A 22,994-nucleotide genomic window follows, 5' to 3' on the forward strand; every position below is an offset into this window, starting at 1 on the left:
GCAATTGGATAACAGGTTGTAGAATAAATTCAGGTATAAAGTAGTAAATATTGAAGCCTGTAAGAATAATTAATCACCATATCCAAGAATTTAAGAATCATTTCATATTTGTTTTTGTTTCTAAAAGTTAATAGGTGGTAGGAAAATGGCAACTCAACATTAGTTTCTTTCTTATAAACTTAGGGGAAAGAACTTGACAAAAAAATACGCGCATTCCTTTGGTCCAAAGTCTCCCTGATTATTAGAAATACCAGATGAGCTAAATTAAAATCCCCAAGGCTGAGGTCCAGAAATATGTGCAAATAGAAACTTCCCATGAATCTAATTCTCAGACAGGTCTGAGAGTGAGAATTACAGGTCAAAATTCTGCAAAATAGCTTATTCATGAATGAAGCATACGAATATTTATATGGAAAACAATTACACATTGATTAGGGATTGGTATTTTTAAAACTGCCAAATTATAGTAAAAATCAGAAACCTTAATTGAAATAAAAAAATAAACTTTAGATCAATTTGAGCGTTTAATGCAGCTTCTTTTTATCTTTCAGTGAGCCACAAATTTTAACAGCTGATAACACTTTTCAAATGTATAGTCCATATATGAAAAAGATTGTTTTCTCGGTTAAGTTTATCTTAAAGCATTACATGTATATCACATATGACATTGCACTATTTTTATTTCAAATTAATCTTAAAAATATATTGAGATTTTACTATATGCAAGCTTGGAGAGTAGGGTGACCGAAGCTGGAACATGAGGATTTATACCATAGTCTAATGGTAATATGAGTGATGCCCACAAGAAAATTAACTGTGTAGAAACATGACCACTATTTAGTGACTCCCTGCTTGATGCTAGGCAGTGTGCTAGACCATTGGGAGACGATGAAAAAGCCAGGCATGTTCTGCCCTCATGGTGCTTACACTCTAGTAAGCAAGTAAATGGCTAATTTCCGAAAGGGTAATGGTAATAAGAGTAATGGTAAAAGAATACATAGTACCATGGAGCCTACAAAAGGAGCTTCAACACAACATCCCAGCCAAGATCTGAGAATCATCGTTCTCACCCACTTTTCCAACGCTGCACATCAGAGGAACATGCATCACCAAGACACATATCAGATATGAGTGGGAGGGAGGGGAAGCACAGTGGGTGACAATAGCAGTGGCTGAGACGGTGCTGCCCTTAGGACAATGTACCTGCACCCCCTGCCTACCTTTGAGCCGCAGTATCTCTCCTCCCCAAAGGATTTGCCAGGATCTAGGTTTAACATTTCTATAATCTGTGCTCTGAGAATCTCATCCTTCTAGCCACTCAGACTTAAAATTTTGTCCCTCTACCCCTTCTCCTGCCCTCCACACCCAGGGGATGGCCAAGGACTGAATTTGGCCCCATCAAGACTCTTGCTCCACTCATCCACGCTGGTGCCAGTACCCTATTGATGGTCCTCATTCCATCTCTGGCTTGTCAGCATCTCTGCCTTTCATCTTACACAGTCCTGCCCCAAAACCTTTCAGAAGCCCTAGCGTTCCTAATCAGAAGCTGTCAAAGATTCTTCCTCCTTAGAGGATCAGTGATGGTCCTTAGCACAACCTTGTGTCCTTATTGCCTACTTGCCACCATCATGCAGTCTAGGTGCCAAAATGCACGCCTTGTTCTTTGCCCTCAGTCAGTCTCCACATCTGGCACACGCTGTTTTTGATGCAGATCATTTCCCTCTGCCTCCTGTCTGCACAGATTCTGCTCCCTCTCAAGGCCAAGCCCATGGCCACCTCCCGCCCTAAACCTCTCCTGATTTCCTTAGCAGGAAGTAATTTCTGCCTTCCCCAAGCTCCCCTGAACTGTATTTACACAAATAAGGTTGTCATTCACACAGATAAGTTTGCCTACCTTATATTATAGTAATTTATGGACACTTTATCTCGCCTACTAAACTGTAAGCTTCAGGACAGGATCTACATGTCATACATGTATAACCTAGTTAAAAGCTTTGGACGCAGAAGTATTGAAAAGTGTGTTAGAGTATCTTTCAGTGTTTAGAAAAGCTGGAATCATACTTTGAATTTCATTTGTTTAGAAGCAGTATTTAATGCCTGGATAGAGTGGGAGGTAAATTTTTGTTTAACACATTCAGCAGTCACTACTGTGCTTCTGCTACATGCAAACAGCCTTCTAGGTGCTCTTGAACTCTGGTCTGGTGGTCATGGAGCTTACAGTGACGGAAGAGAAGCATAGGGAAGAGACCTTGACATGTTTTGAGCACCCACTGCATGTCTGCCAGCCTCTTCCTGTAGTGAATATTATCAATGGGCGAAGCCTGTTAGAACCCAGATCCCCGGACACCATATGCCTCCTGTTAATCCAAAGGCTTCACTCCTCTTACAGCAGTTTTCTGTCGTTTGTCATCAATAAGGCCTGAACTTCTGGGATTGAATAATTTGTTTAGTTAGTTTCCTTATCAGTTAGGACGCTAGAAAGGAAAAAAGAGAAGAAATGAACATTAAGATGTGTCTAGTTTTACAGGAAGTAGACCTACAAAAGTATTCATACAGCTCTGGAAAAGCCATTGATTTTCACTGTTCAATTTTGCCATCTACTTATTTGAGGCGAATTGAAAATGCCTGTTTTCCACTGTGGACCTTGGAGTCAACTGTTGGCCAATTTCCGGTAGTGCCCGAAGTTTGCCTTCTTGATAGACCAGTGCCATCTAATGGTGAAAAAGGACAATCTGAAGCTCTTGGTTTCTTAAACTTTGGGGGTGGGGGTGTATTTGATTTTCTTTATTCTATTTTTTAGTGTAATTTTCAGGGATATAGTGCAGCAAAAAGATGGAAACAGCCCATCATTTTTGTGTTGTCAAATTATGTAAGATGTGTTATACGGATTTACTTATATTTTCCCTGATTCCAAAAACATTTGTAGTAGTTATAGAAAATACATACAAATAAAATGGTAAAATATTTCAAAGAAAATGTTCAGACTCAAGTAAAACTTAAGCTGGAAGAGGAGGTATGAACCAGGTGAGAACACTATTTAAAGCAATCCTATTGCAGTTGATTATTACTGATAAAGTGGGAAACTCTTGTGATGGGAATAACTCAGTAACTGAATTTCCTTGTTTGGAATCCATTGTTTCACACCTCTCTGTAATTAAGGGTTCATTATTCAGTTTATAAATTAGCCCGGCTCTCCTCTTCCCTTTCTCTTGCTACTCTGTGATTTTTCACATTGGTTTTCAAAAGTGTGATCCCCAAACCAGCAGCATCAGCATTACCAGGGAACTTGTTAGAAGTACAGATTCTTCTACCCCACCCCAGACCCGCTGAATCAGAGACTCTCTCAGGTGGGGCCCAGCAATCTTTGTTTTAACAAGGTGATTCTGATGCCACTCAAGTTTGAGATCCTCTGTTAACATCCCTTTTCGAAACTAATTGGGAGTAAAAAAAAAATTAACACTAAATAAAATATTTTGTTGACTTTTCCTGGTCTTCAGTTTATTTGTCCTTGTTCCCTAAACCAAGGAAAAGCTAGGAGCTGTCCACGATTACACAAAACTCAACTTGAAGTTAGAATTCACAGCATGATCTAACAACTCAAGTATAGCACAGTGTTGCTAAATTTATATTTTAAAAGTCATCGAGGCAATAAATGCTTACAAAGAAAATATGTTTCTCTTTGAAGCTAACTTCCATATGACTCACCCCAAGTCATATTTGTTACAGTACAATTGGCCCCAACATCTGAAAAGCAGGTGAAAGATTATGATAAATCATATAATTTAGTTAGACTTAAAGTATGTAACTTTACTATCTAAAATTCAAATTCGGAGTTCAAAACTTAAAAGTTCAGAATATTGCTTTTCTTGGCTGTTGAGCCTTTTAAGTTAGCAGCTGTGAAAACAAAAATATAATTTTTTAAACTAGTTGAGTGAGGCTGCTATAGAAATTATACTTATGTGTGGGTCATAAGTTGGGATTTTCTAAATAAGTTATGATGGTTAGCCAGAAAATACATTTTATAGGTAGGCTACCTCGCCGAGAATCTATCAGCCAGGAAGTGCTGTCATCCATTGCCTCATAAGTCCTGGATTCTGTTTGTCAAACTCATCAAGGTGACTGCAGAACAGGAAGTCTTTTTTAAAGGTGCCAACCTTGAGAACAAAGGGTACATTGATGTATTGTATTTTTGCAGTGGTGTTTGACCTTCCCTCATGCTTCTGCCAAAACCAAATTATTTTCTTGCCAGTTACTAGGAAGGCCAATCTTTACAAGATGCATAGGATCCAACAGGAGAAATTGGGAATGCTCTTGAAGGATTTATCTAGTGCCTCTAAAAACACTACTTCGTTGGATACGGAGACTAGAAGCTTACTTTCCTCTTCAGTCTTTAATGCAGGTGGCACATGATATTTTTCTATCACCAAGTTCCTCGTGAGAAAGAAAAGAGTTACAGATTCCATAGTTGGGAGAAACCATAATGGTGATCTTGTCCAGCCATCCTTCCATTGTTTGAAGCTCTTTTCCCACATTCCCCACAGGAGGTCACTCAAAAGTACAGTACTGGAAATGTTCCAAGGGCTTGGAAGTGGGAAGGAGTGGGAATGGAGGACAGAGACAGAGAGTGTCAGTTATTCTATTTATATTGCCTGCTGTATGTTATCAATTTGGAAATTTACATAAATCCTCATGGTCCTCTGGAACTTACAGGACCTTCTTGACCCAACTTATTACAGTAATTTCCAATCAGAAACGTAGTCTGAATCAGAATTTCTTGACCTTGGCACTTTACCATTTGGAAACAGAAATGGCTTTTGATGGGGTGAGGGGTGTCTTGTGCATTGTAAGATGTTGAGCTGCATCTCTGGTCTCTACCCACTAGATGGCACTAGCACTCACCTCCCCACCCCTAACCCTTAATCTAGTTGCTAGTTACATGGTTTGTTCAGCTTGTGAAAATGCAGTAATTCTTGTGATATGTGCGTTTTTTTGGTATGCATTGTTCTCATGCATACCAAAATGTCTCCGGTCATCACCAAATATCCCTGGTGGGAGACAGAGTCCCCAAAAAACATCCAAATCATTTACTTTAGAAAAGAGTAGTTAAGGTCTTAACTTTTTTTTTAAATCAAATAAACCAGTTCTGCAATTGACAATATGTTGGTACAATTCTTTTGGGTTTTTGTGCAATGACTGTAGAGCAAATACTTTAGTCTATTGTGCCTTATTAAGTGTGAAAACTAGCTATGGCAATAGGTGCTGTAAAACAAACAAACAAACAACAACAAAAAAACAAATAGCAGAACTATTATGACATAAATTCCAAGACACCCTCAGCTTTAAGGTACATGCAGATTTTGGTCACTTTTTAGTGTTAACACATACCAAAAAAGTGCACCTATCACAAGTACACTGGATTACTGCATTTTCACTAACTGAATAAACCATGTAACCAGCAAGTAGATGAAGATTAGCAGCTCCCAGAAGTCCTGGCATCATCCCCACTGATCACTTCTCTCGAACAGCGCCAACCTGGATCACGCCGTTGTCATTCCCACTCCATGGCCTGGATGCTCCCCTTTCAGGGCTCTGTCGGACCTGCTCCTTCGTTCCATTCAGGTCTCTTTGGAAATGTAACCTCTTCTGAGAGCCTTGCCACCATCCTAAATTACTCTCTACCATCCTGTCCCTGCTTTAATTTTCTTTACAGCTCTTATCACAACCTATTTTTGTCTATCTCCCCAACATGTAAGAATCCAAGAGGGTAAGAACATTGTATCACTTAGCATGTTGTAGGAGCTCAGGAAATTGAAAGCATGAGTGAATAAATTCAAATTTCAGAAATTTTAAGATGAGGACCATGCAAGTCTTAGAACTGAGGAAATACCATCGTAATTCTATTTACTGAGTGCCTGATATGTGCCAGTCATTGTAATAAATACACTTAGTATTCTTCCTTTTAATTTGTATAGTAACCCTGCCAAGTAGGTACATCAGTTAGGTTGCTTTCACATACAAGTAACAAAACCCAACTAATAGTGGATTAAATAAAAAGAATAATTAATCTCGTAAGAAATGGAACAGAGATGGGGTGGTTCCAGATTTCACCAATTCTGTAACTCCAAGATAGTTTCAGTTTGGCTTCTCTGCCATTTTATTAGCTTTTGCCTCATGGTCACAGATGGCTATAGCCATTCCGAGCGTCAGTCACATCCTTGATCAGCAGTCTCCAGAAGCAGGTGAATAGAGCAGTTGTGCATACACTTCTCTTCTTATCAGTGAGGATAATCTTTTCCAGACTCTCCTGAAATCTCATTGGCCACAATTCTCTTATACATTGTTATGGACTGAATGTGTTCCCCCCAAATTTATGTATAGAAGCCCTAATTCCCAATGTGATGGTATTTGGAGGTGGGGCCTTTTGGAGGTTATTAGGTTTAGATGAAATCATGAAGTTTACAATAGTACAATAGACATACAAAAAGACAAAGATAAGGTGACTGTGTAATTTATGGTCTAAATGAGCACGCTTTTGAGAATGAGAGGGATGCCTGCACAACAGGTGTCTACTGACTTTCCTGGGCAAACATAATCGTGTTTGGTGTTCACCCCAGAAATGAACACCAACCCTGTGGAGGGAACAGCTATTAGGGAGCATGGATGTGTGTGGGATCAAATCAGCCCTCTCGAGCAATGTTGTCAGTACAAGGTCAGAATCAAAGAAAATAATAGTTAGGCTTACAGAGTTGGGGGAGAAGTGAGGCAGGAGTTTTAGAAGGTCAAGAGAATGAAGCATCCCTGAGTCATTACAATGTCTTTGGAATGGCTGGCAGTAATCTATTAGTGTTCTCCACTAGCATTATCTGCAATGATGGATGTCTGCAATGTCTTAAGCTACTTACCTCATGTGGCGATTGAGTAAATAAATTATTAATTACAAGTGATTTAAGTGTAAATAGTCACATGTAGCTACCATATTAGAAAGTGCTGGTTTCTCAAGCCAAAAGAAAGTGAAGACCAGAGGAGAGCAACGGGTTATAAAGAAAGTAAAGCAAAAGTCAAAAGGCAGGATAGGAGTTTATTGTGCTGACTGTAGAGTACACATAACTGTATTTAGTTCTGTGTAATGATGATATCCAAAGTGTGACTGTGCTTGATAGGAACCAAAGAAAAGAGTTGGTGAGACTGAGGAAGTGAGGAATTGAGTCCTAATACGTGCAAGCAGTTGTGTGTGTGACCCCAGGGAATGATGGTAGTTAGCTGCAGGGAAAGGTAAGTGGATCCCCAAGAACATGAGGTGAAAACTGCTGGGTAAGGAGAAAAGGATCAGTGATTGGCTAACGTTTCAAGAGGAAAGTTTTTGTTTTCGTTTTTGAAATACTAGTTGTGTTCTCAGATTCCTGGAGGAGACAGTATGGATCAAAAAGAGTGCAGCTTGCACTCTCAGTCCGTGGTCATGGCAGGGAGGCAAAGGGAAAAATTAAAATTTGTTTCCTTTTGACAAAAGAAGATAGTAGTGGTGGTTAAACCTTTTTTAAAAAAAATGTCTATAATATCTTAGGTGGTAGGTTATTCATTAACAAAATTTTTTTAAACTGAATTGAATGATAAATCATATTAAACAACAAATAATTTTATTTTCCAGGTCTGCTTTAACTTTGGAAATACACTCCATCTAGAGGTAAGGAACCAAGGAGAGTATTTCTGTCATTTGGACTCAGAGGCTTAATTTCATGGAAGACACTTTGGCTGTGCCTCCCCAGATTAGAAATGCACACTCACTTAGAGCCAGCCATTCCCACCCAAACAAGTGCAAGGGAACATACAGAGGGTGCCAAAAAAATGTATACACATTTTAAGAAAGGAAAAGAATGTATTAAAATTGTAATAATATATACCAATAACAAAAGATGAATACAAGTCACGTCTATACATTTTTTTGGCACCCCCAGTATATACAGGATGTTCAATGCAGTATTTTTTGACAGTCTAACTGTCCATCAATAGGAGAATGGTGAAACAATTTACGGTACATGGAAGAATGTCCATGATGAGGTACTGAATGAAAAATGAAGGGTAGGGGCGGCTGAATAGCTCAGTTGGTTAGAGCGCAAGCTCTGAACAACAGGGTTGCCGGTTCAATTCCCACGTGAGCCAGTGAGCTGTGCCCTCCACAACTAGACTGAAAACAACGAGCTGCCACTGAGCTTCCAGAGGGGCGGCCAGATGGCTCAGTTGGTTAGAGCCCGAGTTCTCATCAACAAGGTTGCCAGTTCAATTCCCGCATGGGATGGTGGACTGGGTCCCCTGCAACTAAATATTGAAAACGGTGACTGGACTTGGATCTGAGCTGCACCCTCCACAACTAGATTGAAAGAACAATGACTTGGAGCTTATGGGCTCTGGAAAAGCACACGATTCCCCAATATTCCCCAATTTAAAAAAAAAAAAATTTAAAGTCTGGCAGAATGAGAAGTATATGATAATTCCATTTTTATAGGAAAAAGACCTTTATACATATGCAACTGTATGGTCATAAGTAAAGATCATAAAAGATATTCCTCAAGCTGTTAATAATGAATCACTGAAATATAAGTGAAAATATAGAAGGAAGTTTTACATTTTACATCATAAACTTTAACGTTATTTTAATGTTACATAATTTAAGTTATAGAATTTTTTCAACTAAAAAACAAAGAGAAAAAATCAGTGACTTAGTGATAACCACTGTAAATATTTCAAAATAAAATACATGTTATGTAGAGCAACAAAATGAGTAAAATAATAGACCTAATATAATAATCATTTCTGATCTTAAGATACTAGGTCAGCTGTATTGAAATTTTCCTTGGATAAAATATATATTTATCTATTAAAGCCTAATTGAAAATTTATAGAGTAGTTTTCCACTTACAGACTCTAAAAACAAAAGATGGGCAATTTAATTGTTTACCCCATCTTTAAAGCAATAAATTCATTAACTGACACTTTTACTACTTTTAGTCAAATTGATATCAATAGGTTACTAAGATTTAGTCTTAAAATATTTCATAATAAATTTTTAAAATATGAGCCACCACAGAGAAATGGAATTCATCCTCAGTAAGAAAAAAAAAAAGTTATTGAAATGGTATTTTAATTTTAATTTGCCTATTTATCAGGTCACTAAATTACTCTAGCTGTTTAAACTCTTCCCTCTGGGAAATATTTTCTTACTGAAAAAAACTAAACTGGACTGTGTTACTGGTCTGGAGACAATCTGTTGACTGAGCCTGTAGAGTTTGCTAGAGTGTATACATTTCCTCATTGAAAATGAAGCCTGTTAAAAACTATGAAATTTATACGTTAAAATTTACACAGCCATTTTTAAAGTTTTAGTAAATTAAAGGATACCGTACTAATGTCTTGGGTATGGCAATCTTTTGCAGGCCTTAAACACAAGAACTGAAAATAAGCTGCTTCCTAAACATAGGCATTTAGTGCGACAAAAGCGTGCCTGGATCACCGCCCCTGTGGCTCTTCGGGAGGGAGAGGATCTGTCCAAAAAGAATCCGATTGCCAAGGTACCTTCTAAAGAGGAACAAGAAAGATATGTACCTATATTACTAAAATATGGTGTGAGAAGACTTTTATGTTCACTTTAAAATTTAAAGAAAATTATATGATGTATTTACTGAGCCTTATGTGTGTATTAGAAAATTAGCAGAGCTTAATTCTTAGTAGAAAGTATCAACTTTAAGATCTTTCCCACTCTGGAAGATGCAGTATTATTGGAGAAAAAATACATAACTTGGAGCTTTGATTAAATTAAAAGTTAAGGCATCTGGCACTACCATGTTTCCCCGAAAATAAGACCTAGCCAGACAATCAGCTCTAATACGTCTTTTGGAGCAAAAATTATAGTAAAATAAGACTGGGTCTTGTATAATATAATATATAATCTAATATAATACCGGGTATAATATATAATATAATACCCAGTCTTATAATATAATGTAATATAATATAATATAATACCGGGTCTTATATTAATTTTTGCGCCAATAGACACATTGGAGCTGATTGTCTGGCTAGATGTTATTTTTGGGGAAACGCGGTAGTTGAATCTTTGTGTACCAGTGTTGCAATACTTCAAAGAAGATATTATCATATGTAGGGGAGGAAAACTTCTAGGTTCTCAGGGGCCCTATTGTACTGACAAAAGAAAATGTAACAAGAGAAAAAACAAGTTTATTAACATGTGTATTTTGCCAATAACACATGGGAGGGAGTGAGTGCCCAGAGATGAGTAACTCAAAGGTTTGGTTAGAATTTGGGCTTATATAGCATCTTAGCAAAGGAACAATACATTTTTAGAGAAGCGACAAAGGACAAGGACCTTGGTAGGGGCAGCCAGTTGTAGGAAGGCAAGTATATGGGAAACTAATGATAGAAAAAGGCTAATTAGTAAAGTTTGTTATGTGGATTCCTTCTAGCATCTCCACGCTGACAAGAGTCTAAAGTTGTTGGTGATGACTGACTTGTCCTTGATAGAGAGTGGAGGGAGGTCACATTTACAAATTTATGTCCTGCTTTTAGACAAATAGGGGAATGGCAGAGACCTTTCTTGTATCTGATTCTTTTCCCTTGCCTTCAGTTCAAAATAATCCTCTGCCAAAGTGGTATATTTTGGGGTGGCATGTTCTGCCACCCGACACACAAAAAGTAGTTTCAAAATGAAAAGAACTGATACCAAATAGGTAAAGGTGGCCATACGTCCTGTTTGAGTTTGTCTTGGTTTATGCCCCTTGTCCTGGCTTACTAATAACTCCCTTTTCTTTATTAACAGGACACTCTCAAAATGTCCTATTTTTGATAAATTATATGGTAATATCTCAGGCTTAGCATGTGCAAATCTGAACTCTTCATTTTTTCCCCTTAAAGCTGTTCTCCATAAGCTGTACCCATTTCAGTAAATAGCACTATAATTCCATCTAGTTTTTCAAAAATGTAACAAGTACTATCAGTTCTAGCCCAAAAATATATTCCAGATCTGCCCACTTCTCTCCACTGCCACCGCCCCTAGTCCAAATTAGTGTTACCAAAGTGAGCCCCTGATACTGTGTCCCTGCTTTCACTCTTGCCACGACTCCCCCACCACAGTTCATTCTCCCGAAAGCAGCCTGAATCTTTTGAAAAGACAAAGCGTGTTCACCACTTTAGTGAGACCCTTTCAGTAGCTTCCTGCTGCAATGGAAGGAATAAACTGTACCCTGGCCGATAAGATCTCTTCAGGATTTATTGGCCTTGACCTCCTCCTCTCTGACCTCAGCCCCTATCAACCCCCTACCTCCACTCTGCTACATCCCTAAACCAACCCCAGCTCATTCCAGCCTCACCCTTTGCACTTACTGCTCCCTCTGCCTGGAAGCCCCTCCCCACAGATCTTTGCAGTAGCTCTCTGCCTCCAGCCTCTGCCCAAGGTTCACCTCCTAAAGGAGTGTCCTTCCCTGCCTCACCCCACCTCTCTCTGTCCCATTTCTCCATTTCAGCTTGGATTATGGCACAGTCCACTCCAGGACATTCTGCTCTACCTTGTTTGCTTGTTATGTGGCTCCTTTGGTGGAGTGTAAGATCCCCGAGGGTAAGGGCTTAGTTCTTAGGCTCACTGCTCATGCCCTGTGCCCTGAACAATGTCAGCAGGTGCTCAGTAAACACTTGTGGGAATAAATAAGTGTTCATATCCAAATTTTACTTCATCATTCCAATCTTGTAAATATCAGACATAAAGAGCTCCTTAAAAGAAAGCAGCGATGGAACAGGAGTTAACAACTTCCTTTTTCCAGCAAGTGTTTTTATAAAAGCCTTCTAAAAACCAAAATTTTAATTATGGGTTTACAAAATAGTATATATATATATATATATGCAATTAAGTTTTTTGTTTGGGTTTGGTTTTCTGAGATACCTGAGTCATTCACACATTTTTCTAATAGGTTTCCTTAAATGCATTGATTCTTAGGGGTTCAATAAGCGTTAACTGTTCTTCTCACTAATTTTAATAGACAAGTTGTTAAGAGTAAAATTTATATAAAAAGCAAAAGATCTTGTTAAATTTCCCCAACTTTCCAAATTCTGTTTCTAGAGGTAATATTGTCAACAGTTTAGTGTCTTCCCGATCTTATGAAATGCATTAGTTTGTGTATACTTACACACTCTTATATGCATATAGATGATGCCAAAAAAATGTATACACATTTTAAGAAAGGAAAACTGTATTAAAATTGTAATACTCAGTATGTACCTATCATAAAAGATGAATACAAGTCACGTGTGACTTCTGCAATTACAAGAGGTGCTCAAAGTGGTTACCATCAGTGTCCAGCCAGACACTTCTGATTACGGCGAACTACTGCTTGAGCAACGTTGACCAGAGTGTCCACTCATATACATTTTTTGGCACTTGGCACCCCTCCAGTATATACACACATATAAACCAACAGTTATGTCCATACACAGTTTTGTACAGCACATAAAGATCTAGAATATTTTTAAGTATTTTAATATATATGTACATACATATACATATTCACGTGTGTACATATATATGCATATACTTGGCAAAAACAGAGAGACAAACGCAGAGAAAGAGAAAGACAAACAAATAGACAGAAACTCAGTGAAAAGTAATCATGGGACTGCTCCTGTTCACCATTCCACTCGAGTTGCAGAGCTGGTATAACAGGCCTGCAGACCCCATCTGCTGTTCCCTTGATTATTCTCAGCAAAAACCGCCCCTCCAGCCCCAGTGCATGTTGGGAAACATATGGGAAGAAAGTGTAACTAATCCTGAGGTGTCACAACAAAGAACTGGCCAGGCAGGTGGGTGACGATGGCTTCAATGATGTCTGAAGGAGGAAATTGACGAACTAATAGGGGGCCACAGAGACATATTGAGAGACACAAATAAAACTGTTTATAGAGGCTGAAGATGGTAACTACAGAAGACGCAGCAGGTGAGAAACATTAATTTGCTGAAGCATTCTAAGCAGGGATGGCACTTGATTATTTTAAACCTGTGGAAGTATGCCTTGTTCATCCTTTCAAAATGATCAAGTGGATTTATGAAGGTGATTTTGACACTGCAATTTTTACCTTCTGTGTTGAATTTAAAATCTACCTGCTCCAAGATGTACACCTAACAATATCTTAACTTCACAACAACCCTAAGAGAGAGGCAGTAGTATCTCTCCACTTTACAGATAAGAACACTGAGGCACAGAGAGGTTAAGTAACTATCTTCGTATCATGTAACTGGTGAGTGATGGAGATAGGGTTAGAACCCAGGTTCTCTGTCACCAGCATATCCGCTCTCGAGTGCTTGTGTTCTCCCACCGCCCTCCTATCAACATCAGGACAACTTCAGAGGGAAATTTTCCATTAAAAATATTTAGATGTAAGTTATGGATGAGTTTAACTTGAGGCATTCCTCTGTTATTTTTACGTTAGATACATTCTGATATTGCAGAAGAAAGAAAACTAAAAGTGATATACAAATACGCTGGAAAAGGTATCACAGAGCCACCTCTGGGTGTGTTTGTGTTTAATAAAGACACCGGAGAATTGAACGTTACCAGCATTCTTGATCGAGAAGAAACACCATTTTTTCTGGTAAGAAGAACAATTTCCCCTTTATTAGTTTGTAGTTTTCTTTAGTAATAGAAATGACTGGTTTTATTGTGTGTGTTTTTGATACAATGGTAGTTTAATTACCTTAGATTAGATTAGTTTAATTAATCTAATCTCTTTGGTTATTTATGTCATGATTTCAGCTAATTGGTTATGCTTTGGATGAAAAAGGAAACAACCTAGAGCAACCATTAGAACTCCGCATTAAAGTTCTTGATATCAATGACAATGAGCCAGTATTCACGCAGGATGTCTTTGTTGGGTCTGTTGAAGAACTGAGTGCAGCACGTAAGAGTCTATTATTTTTATGAATGAATCCCCAAGGTCATTTTAACTCCATTGTGTAACTGAACACTAAATCCTGTATCTTAATGGAAGCTGTGTACTAACCACAGGACAAATAGTAATAAACCTATTGTTCCAGACTTGGAACTGTTTTTTTTTTGTGATAACTTCAAAAGACTTTACAGGGCATCTTTTATACCCTCACAACAGGTGTGATAGATTGATGTGACATTAGGTCTCTGTAGCAACTGTTCTGCCTTATAGCAGGAAAACAGCCATAGCCAATATGAAAACAAATGGGCGTGGCTGTGTTCCAATAAAACTTTATTTACAGAAACAGATGGCTGGCTGGCTTTGGCTGACTGGCAGTAGTTTGCTGACCTTTGACTTATATTATTTCCACTGCCTGGCTTATTGACAACATTCAATGCAGTGCTCTTTATGAAGAGCTGCAGGAGAGATTTGTCTTTGATCATAGTGTAAAGAATAGCTGCTCTTCTCCTGAATTGTTTGTATTTTACTAAGCCTTCATTTGTATCTGTTTATTCTTCTTGCTTTGTTTTGGTTATTAGAACAATTATAAATAAATTTGTGGCCTTCCTGTAGCAAGTGTTCAGGACTTCACTCAAAGAATTGTATGTATTGACCTAGGCCTGCCTTCATCTTGTTTTTCTTACTACTATACCCATTCCCACGTGTTTCCTCGCCCAATTCAGTTTTTCGATCTTGGTAAACTGACTTGATAAGCACCTGAAATCCTTTTGGGAACACGATAAAATTAAAATAATAATGTATGTAAGTGTACTTAAGGTTGAGATTCATTTTGGACACCTTTGTTTCTGATGGCAGATACACTTGTGATGAAAATCACCGCAACAGATGCAGATGAACCGAATACTCAAAATTCTAAAATTTCCTATAAAGTCGTATCTCAGGAGCCTCCTTACCCTCCTGTGTTCTACCTGAATAAAGATACAGGAGAGGTTTATACAACCAGTATTACCTTGGACAGAGAGGTAAATTAATATTTTATGGTGCTCATCTTTTAAACTCTCCTTTATCCTTGCAGGTTCTCCTCTCTTTTAATATCTAATTTTCCTACTTCGTTGTATATTCCTCATTGATAGGACAACTCTTGGAATTACCCTCTTCTAGAGATTTTCTGACCAATCTGGTAGCCCTTAGCTATATGTGGCCATTGAGCACTTGAAATGTAACTAGTCCAAATTGAGATATACTATAAATGTAAAATCGTCTCCTGATTGGGAAGAAGTAAAATATAACCTGAATAATTTTTGTTGACTATATGTTGAAATTACAATATTTTTAGATACTATGGGTTAAATAAAATGTATTTGTTTAAAATTAGTATCACCTGTTTCTTTCACTTTTTTTTAAATGTGGCTGCTAAAAAATTTCAAATTACATAAGAACAGTGCTGGTTCTAGGGCCTCTCCATTCGGGATTCTGCTTGCTAGAGTGTTCTAAAGCAATGCTCCTTAATTAGTGGCTCTATAATGAAGCACCGGCAGTCTACTGCTAATACATACACAGAGGAAGGAAAAAAGATAGAAATCGTAGCCCTATTTAGAGTAATATAACTATTTGTAAAGGAAAGAATTATTGTAAATCCCAACTTGGAGGAAAATTTTGAGTAAGTGTCCTAGAAAGGCCATTCTCTCAAACATTTCACTTTTTTTATTTCTAACTCAAAGGGAGAATTTTAGATGAAAAGGGAAATAGAAAATTTTAAAAGTGCTACCTACATGTATGAAGGTTTGAACAGTGAGTGTGCATGAGTAAAATGTTGATGATCCTATGAACACTGTATTGTCGTCAAATACAGATCATCATCCAAGCATAGCCATTATGTTTTATATCACTTGGAAAAATGATTTTACTCTGCCCAGAGAGGGAGAGGGTTGTGCCCAACGTTCCTGTTGAGAGCTTTGTAAAATTGAAGACTTGCATTACTCTTAAAATTCTACTGTAAACTTTGTCACATAAAATTAGAATGCTAAGGTATTATTTTGTAGTATGTGATTTTTTTTTTTTTTTTTTACCGAGCTGCTGTCTCTGAAGTGTGGAAAATTTAGCCAATAATAATGGCTGTCACTTATTGGTCATTTACCGTGTGCCAGGTGCTATTCCAAGCCCTTTACCTATAGTCACCCATTTAATCCTCCTAGAAAACCTGTGAGGCAGATTATTATCTCCATTTTATGCAGAAGGAGACCGAGGGTGAAAGGGATGAAGTGTATCCAACACTGCTAGTTAGTGACAAAGCCAGAATTGGAACCCAGGTAGCTGGCCCCAGAGCTGCTGACCTGCCTTTCACTGAGCTGTTCTGCCCTGCACAGGACCCCCATGCGTTGGCACTGCTCTGTCTTAAACTCCAGCCACACTGAATGGAGCCACCCACTCTAAGGGTACCGTGTGGAAGAGAATGGTTCTCTTTGGAGTGACATCTGAGACCTTGTTCTCTAGGACACATTCTCAAAGAATCATATCTCTCAGACAAAGTTCACCAAGTTTTGCTTTCACTGGCCAAGTTTTCTTGAGGACTAGGTCTTCCTGGCTTAACTATTAGCTGAAAATGAATTGTGAAGCAGGAAGAACCAATTCCTAGAGTCCCGCCATTACTTCCAGGGGGACTGTACAAAGCAAACTACATTTTGAACAGCACTCTTTTTTGCAGACTATTTTTAAGGAGAGACTTATCTCCTGTTAATATCACCAATGAGATATTTAAAAATTTCACTATCAACAACTCCTCCAGACTTTTCTGCCTTTCTAGGAAAGCTCTGATGGCAAATAAATATCACACAAATAACAGCCGCAGATCATGAAACTTACGAATAAAATATACTGTGGTTCATTCCATTTATGATAAAGCGAACTAAAACAAACCAGAAAGATAATTTGGGAGCGATTCATTTTCACCCCACGTGAATATTTTTCATTGCCCTGCAGGAACACAGCAGCTATACTTTGACAGTAGAAGCAAGAGATGGCAATGGACAAATAACAGATAAACCTGTAAAACAAGCTCAAGTTCAGATTCGTATTTTGGATGTCAATGACAATATACCTGTAGTGCAAAATGAAATGGTAAGTATTATTTTTATAACAAATATACCTACTTTTCATATTTTAATCCCACCTAAAAACATATCACTGAAGTTTGTGTTACATTAAAATAAAAATCGTATTCATGTTTTGCAGTACGAAGGGATGGTTGAAGAAAATCAAGCCAATGTAGAAGTTATGCGCATAAAAGTATTTGATGCGGATGAAATAGGCTCTGATAATTGGTTAGCAAATTTTACATTTGCATCAGGAAATGAAAGGGGTTATTTCCGCATAGAAACTGATACTCAGACTAATGAAGGAATTGTGACCCTAATTAAGGTAAGTACTTCGTGTTCAAAACTGGAATGGGAGAAGTTGGTGCAGAGGAGGAAATTGATGTATTTTGAGCTCCAAACAATTAAAGTACTTGGTATACTCGATTAACTGGTGCCAAAATTTTTTGAGATGGGAGCCATCCCTAGTAGCCCAAGTTCTGTGGTTAGTAGGTACGTGGTCATACTACAGTTCAAATTCAGATCAGGCGACTCTAATCCTAACCTGACAGCATGATGCCAGCATCATTATTACTTAGCACACTGCCGGTTTTGTTTGTAGCCTGGGCCTGACTGTAGCATTCCCATGTCATGAACTCTTGCCTCTACTGAGGGTCCCCCACCTTATCTCTTATTTGATCTACTTAACAGTAAAGGCAAATCTTACAACATCTAAAAACAAAAGCTGAAATAACTTGATAAGGCCCTAATCCAGTTGTCCTCATACATAAGGAGAAACAGTCACTTAGTGATGAATGATAGAAGTGTTAGAAGTATTCTCAAGGACCCATGGTAGCACAAAAAGGGATACAGTTATTTCTACCAAAGGGTACATGGACAAAAAAATAGTAAAATTAGTATTAAAATGACCACCACAGATTGAGAAAATTATAAATTTATGGTTTCAATTGTATAAACAATGCCTCTTAAGTTATAAAGGCAATAGTCAGAGCCCATTGAAAAGTTAGACAAAGAAGATATACAAATAGCAAGTATGGACATAAAAATATACTCGACGTCATTAGTCATTAGGAAAGATGCAAATTAAAACCACATGAGATGCCACAATACCTCCTAGAATGATTATAATGAAAAAGACTTGACAATACCCAGTATTAGCAAGGATATAGAAAAACTGGAATTCCAGTATATTTCTGGTGGAAACAAAAAATGGAATACCTAGTGTGGCAGTTTTTTAAAATGTTAAGCCGAGTAGTTACCCAATAACCCAACGATTTTGTTCTAGGTATCCATGCAAGAAAAGTAAAAATATATCTACACAAAAACTTGTATGCAAATATCCATAGTAGTTTTTATTCATAATCAAAAACTGGTAATCCAACATCCATAGAGAAATAAAATGTGGTCTATCCATACAGTGGAGTACTACTGAGTAATAAAAAGGAATGAAGTACTACATACTACAACATGCATGAACTTCAAAAACACTTTTTGTGAGAAGCCAGACACAAAATACTACGTATTCTATGATTTCATGTATGCGAAATTTCTAGAAAAGGCAAAACAGTGGATATAGAAACTAGATCACTGGTTACTTGGGGCTGGGCTATGAGTGGTGATTGCAAAAAGGCAAAAAGGAACTTTTTGGGGTTATGGAAGTATTCTAAAACTGGACATTAGTGATGTTTGCAACACCATATAGGTTTACTAAAAATCATCATGCTATACACTTTAAATGGAGGAATTTCATTGTAGGTAAATTCTACTTCAATAAAACTGTTCAAAAACAGATAAAGGAGAACAGATACTTTAAAACTGTGGGAATAGAGATAGTAAATCATCACATGAGAAAGTCTCAGTTTTGTTAACAAATGAGTTTAAAAATTTTAACGTTATTAGAAACAGCAAAAATGGAAATGATAAATACAGAGGGTGCCAAAAAATTGTATACACATTTTAAGAAAGGAAAATTGTATTAAAACTGTAATACTCAATATATACTGATGACAAAAAATGAATACAAGTCACGTTTGACTTCTGCAATTACAAGAGGTACTCAGAGTGGTTACCATCAGCATCCAGACACTTCTGATTACGGCGAACTACTGCTTGAGCAACATTGACCAAGGTGTCTGCTTGTACTTATTTTTTTTGGCACCCCCAGTATTTTGACAGTTGTAAAAAATAGAGGTATATGCCCTCATACATTGCTCTTGATGCTGGAAATTTTTCCTTCACTTTGGATTGTTATGGCTATTTATAGAAAACACTATGAAGCAGCATTTGTTGCCCCCATACCTAGCTCATTTATTTTTAAGATTGTCTTGACCTTCCATGGTCTCTGAATACTAAAGACATTTGGCTGGAAGATTTTATTTCTCATCCAGCATCCATTATGCCATCAAAACAAGCATGTCAAGGGACGGCCAGATGACTCAGTTGGTTAGAGCGCAAGCTCTTAACAACAAGGTTGCCGGTTCAATTCCCACATGGGATGGTGGGCTGCGCCCCCTGCAACTAAGACTGAAAAACAGCAACTGGACATGGAGCTGAACTGTGCCCTGCACAGCTAGATTGAGGGACAACATCTTGACTTGGAGCTGATGGGTCTTGGAAAATCACACTGTTCCCCAATATTCCCTAATAAAAATTAAAAAAAAAGATATACCCAAATTAAAAAAACAAACAAACAAAAAAAAGCATGTCAAATGCAAGACCAAAAAAAAAAAAAACTTTCACAAGAATTCTGTAATCACAAGAGTATCTTCTCTAGTCATTTTCTGTTGTGTCCTTGTCCCAATACCACAGTGACTCATAAAAAAGTGGGTGCAGGAGAAGTTGTTATCCATTCAGAACCCCTAGGTAAACAAATTTTTTAATAAATCATCCAAAACTAAAAGTGAATAGCTCTGTAATTCAGGTAAACACATATAATGTATTTAGTGTTATACTGAAGAAACAAGCAATAACAGTGCATCTAAATGATCAGGGCCACTAGAAATAAAAAGCAACAGGGCTTAAATAAACTTTGACAAAGTACTTCTTGTAGTACTGGAATATAGCTCAACAGGAAATCTAAATCGTATAAAAATGTTCAGAGCAGTATTAGTTATATTTAAAAATTACAAATAGTGTGTCTAGTAATAGGCTAAGTAAAGTAAGTATATCTGTAGTACTATAGAAATGTTTATTTTTTAAAATGGACAAATTGGAACATAAAATCTGAATACAGTGATAAATTGATTATATCAAACGTACTTTATAAATATCACAATGCACAAAGAACAATATTTAGAGGAAGGTTACTCTTTTTAGCATTAATAGCAAACCAGATATTAATAGATATACTGAAAAGGAGAAGAGTACGTGCTTTGTTTAAACAATTTAAAAACCCCTGGATTTAGCGAAGTTAAATAATTGTGTGTCCTCCTGGAGGCCTCAGTTTTTTTATATGCTAATGCACAGTGAAAGTCTATATTAGGGGACAGCTGGCAGTGCCACCACTAGTTCTGTAGCCTTTTCACCAGAACAAACCCATGTAACACATTTTAAGGGATATTAAGTTATGTTAAATGTGCATTAATTTCATTAATAAAAAAATTACTTCTAATATTTTTAAATGATTTTGACCTTTAAAAAAATTAATTGGGGATGTTTCCTAATCATCCTTATTAACATTTATGAGTATCCAAATTGACAGTTTTTAATTGCATGTTGTATGAGTTGGAATACTCAGTGTGTTTATAAAGTGTGTTATATTTCCCATGTGTTAAATTGTTGTATCTAATACTAAAACCACATGTGTGTGCATGTGGGTATGTTCTATGTGTGTTCTAGTTGTTTTCTCTTTTGAAAAATTCCCTCTGATTTTGCCTTTCTAGGAGTTAGATTATGAAGAAATGAAGCGTCTTGACTTAAGCATTGTTGTCACTAATAAAGCACCTTTTCACAAATCAGTTCAGAATAAATATAAGCCGACATCCATTCCCATCAAAATAAAGGTGAAAAACGTGAAAGAAGGCATTCATTTTAAAAGCAGCACAATCTCAGTTCACACGAGCGAGAGCATGGAGAAATCAAGCCTAAACAAAATAATTGGCAAATTTCAAGCTTTTGATGAAGACACTGGACAACTAGCCCATGTAAAGTAAGAGATAGTTATGAATATATTTCCTCATTTCAAATTACTTTAATTGCCTGTTTGCAAAAAATCATAATGAAGTTTGAACACTTCATTACTTCTCACCCAGCATTATAATCCCCAAAGGTCTGCAGATTCCTAGAGTTGTACCTGCAGCTGAGAGTCGAGGAGAAATTTCCCCAGACCTCCTTCCCCTACCACCTGAGTATGAGGCAGAGACTGGGTCCCTCCCCTCAAAACAATTCTGGCTAGAGAAGGCTAAAAAGCAACAAAGAGAAAGTTCAGAAACTTTCTAAAATCGGTCTTATTTCCTGAAAGAGTATTCAAAATAAGAAAGTAGCAAGTAGGTTGTATTGCAAATTCCACTTTACACAAGTTTGGTTAAAAGAAGTAGTTGCATAATAATGTATTTTAATATGGAGAAACCAGTTTCATTTGCACATAAATCTTGGAAATTAACCTTCATTTAAACCATGCTATTTGGTTCAGGGATTGATGAATCTTTTATAAAATGTTTGTCTCGGTCATGATGACCTTCAGAATACATTTGAGGACCTACTAGATGCTGCCACCATGCTAGAAAGGATGCAATTGTGCCCACTTTATAGTGACACATTAGGTTTGCATGACATTTTTAAATTTTCATAGTAAATTTACATCTTAGATCTCAGAACCATGCCATGGAAAGACGACTCTACAGAACTATTATTTATGGAACTCAGTCACAGTTATTACAGTTGAATTTAAAGAAGTCCCCCCTGCTACCCAGACATAGCCTGTTTTCCTGCTCTCAGAGTTTGGTTGCTTGACTGTCCTGATGCCTGGGTAGGGACACTTCCTTTAATGTCCTTTGGTGCCAACACTTTGTAAAACATTATATTTACATGCATCATTGACCATAGCAAGAATGGAAATGTGAAGAAGCTTTTCATCAGTCTTTTTCCTTTTAGAGACTCTTAATGGAATTCATCAGCCAATAGTAGCAAATAACCTTTCCCCAAAATACCATTAACAAAACTTCCACTGTGTTTTCTGCAATGTCTAGGTGACCCTTTTTTGCCCACCATACCTGCAGGAACCAGCCCTGCTTGCCTTGAGTTTTGTAGTCTGGTTTTTATTTCCATGGCTCTAAACCTAATAAGGCATCCTAACTGAATCCCCCCAATTGAAGAATGCTCTATGTGATTATTTCTCACTGCTGCCCACTAGATATTTATTCATCCTAATTAATTATCCTCCAATAATACTGTAGCCATCTATGAAACTTGTATTCCCCACCTAACTATTTAAATTTGCCTGCAGTTTTTATTAAGCATGATGAATATATCAAAAGATATGTTCTGCCTGGAAAAATAATGGACCATGTTTATTTCTCAAATGTATTTTGTTCTTTAGCGTGCAATTACAGAACTTTAAGAAAGATCTTAAAGATCAATTCAGACCTTCTATTTTACAGATAAAGAATGGGGTGCACAACTAAGTCAAATAATTTTCTCATGTTCACCTAATCAGTCGTTTCGATTTAGAAATGCTGACAAAGACAGCAGAATTATTCCCTTAACTTTGTCATAATTTACTATTTTACTGATTATTCATATGCCTCAATTGTTTATGGATATTTGACATAACATGAGCTGCTGTCCTACTTTGAATGGTGTCTAATTTTCACCATAGAGAGGAACAGAAAATTCTTTAAGTGATATCATATACAACATTCCATGTGAAATGTGGTCCTTATTACTAAGACTCTTTCTCTTATTATAAGTGTGAATGTGGGAAACCATTGACAGCAACTAATTCCAGGCTTTAAAATTCCA

General features: G+C 37.2%; 1 protein-coding gene across 1 annotated transcript in view; it reads left to right on the forward strand.

Annotated features, from left to right (window-relative positions):
- Window positions 1-22,994, forward strand: part of DSG2 (desmoglein 2) — a 39,607-nt gene that overhangs the window by 5,321 nt on the left and 11,292 nt on the right. The window contains exons 2-9 of the mRNA XM_074340198.2: window positions 7,646-7,681; window positions 9,429-9,563; window positions 13,486-13,647; window positions 13,809-13,953; window positions 14,800-14,966; window positions 16,924-17,061; window positions 17,176-17,361; window positions 20,918-21,183. Coding sequence (XP_074196299.2) covers window positions 7,646-7,681; window positions 9,429-9,563; window positions 13,486-13,647; window positions 13,809-13,953; window positions 14,800-14,966; window positions 16,924-17,061; window positions 17,176-17,361; window positions 20,918-21,183 — 1,235 coding nt within the window. The remainder of the gene's footprint in view (window positions 1-7,645; window positions 7,682-9,428; window positions 9,564-13,485; window positions 13,648-13,808; window positions 13,954-14,799; window positions 14,967-16,923; window positions 17,062-17,175; window positions 17,362-20,917; window positions 21,184-22,994) is intronic.

This window comes from Rhinolophus sinicus, chromosome 4, assembly GCF_057876585.1.
Source record: "Rhinolophus sinicus isolate RSI-liver-muscle chromosome 4, RSI-T2T, whole genome shotgun sequence".
NCBI lineage: Eukaryota > Metazoa > Chordata > Mammalia > Chiroptera > Rhinolophidae > Rhinolophus > Rhinolophus sinicus.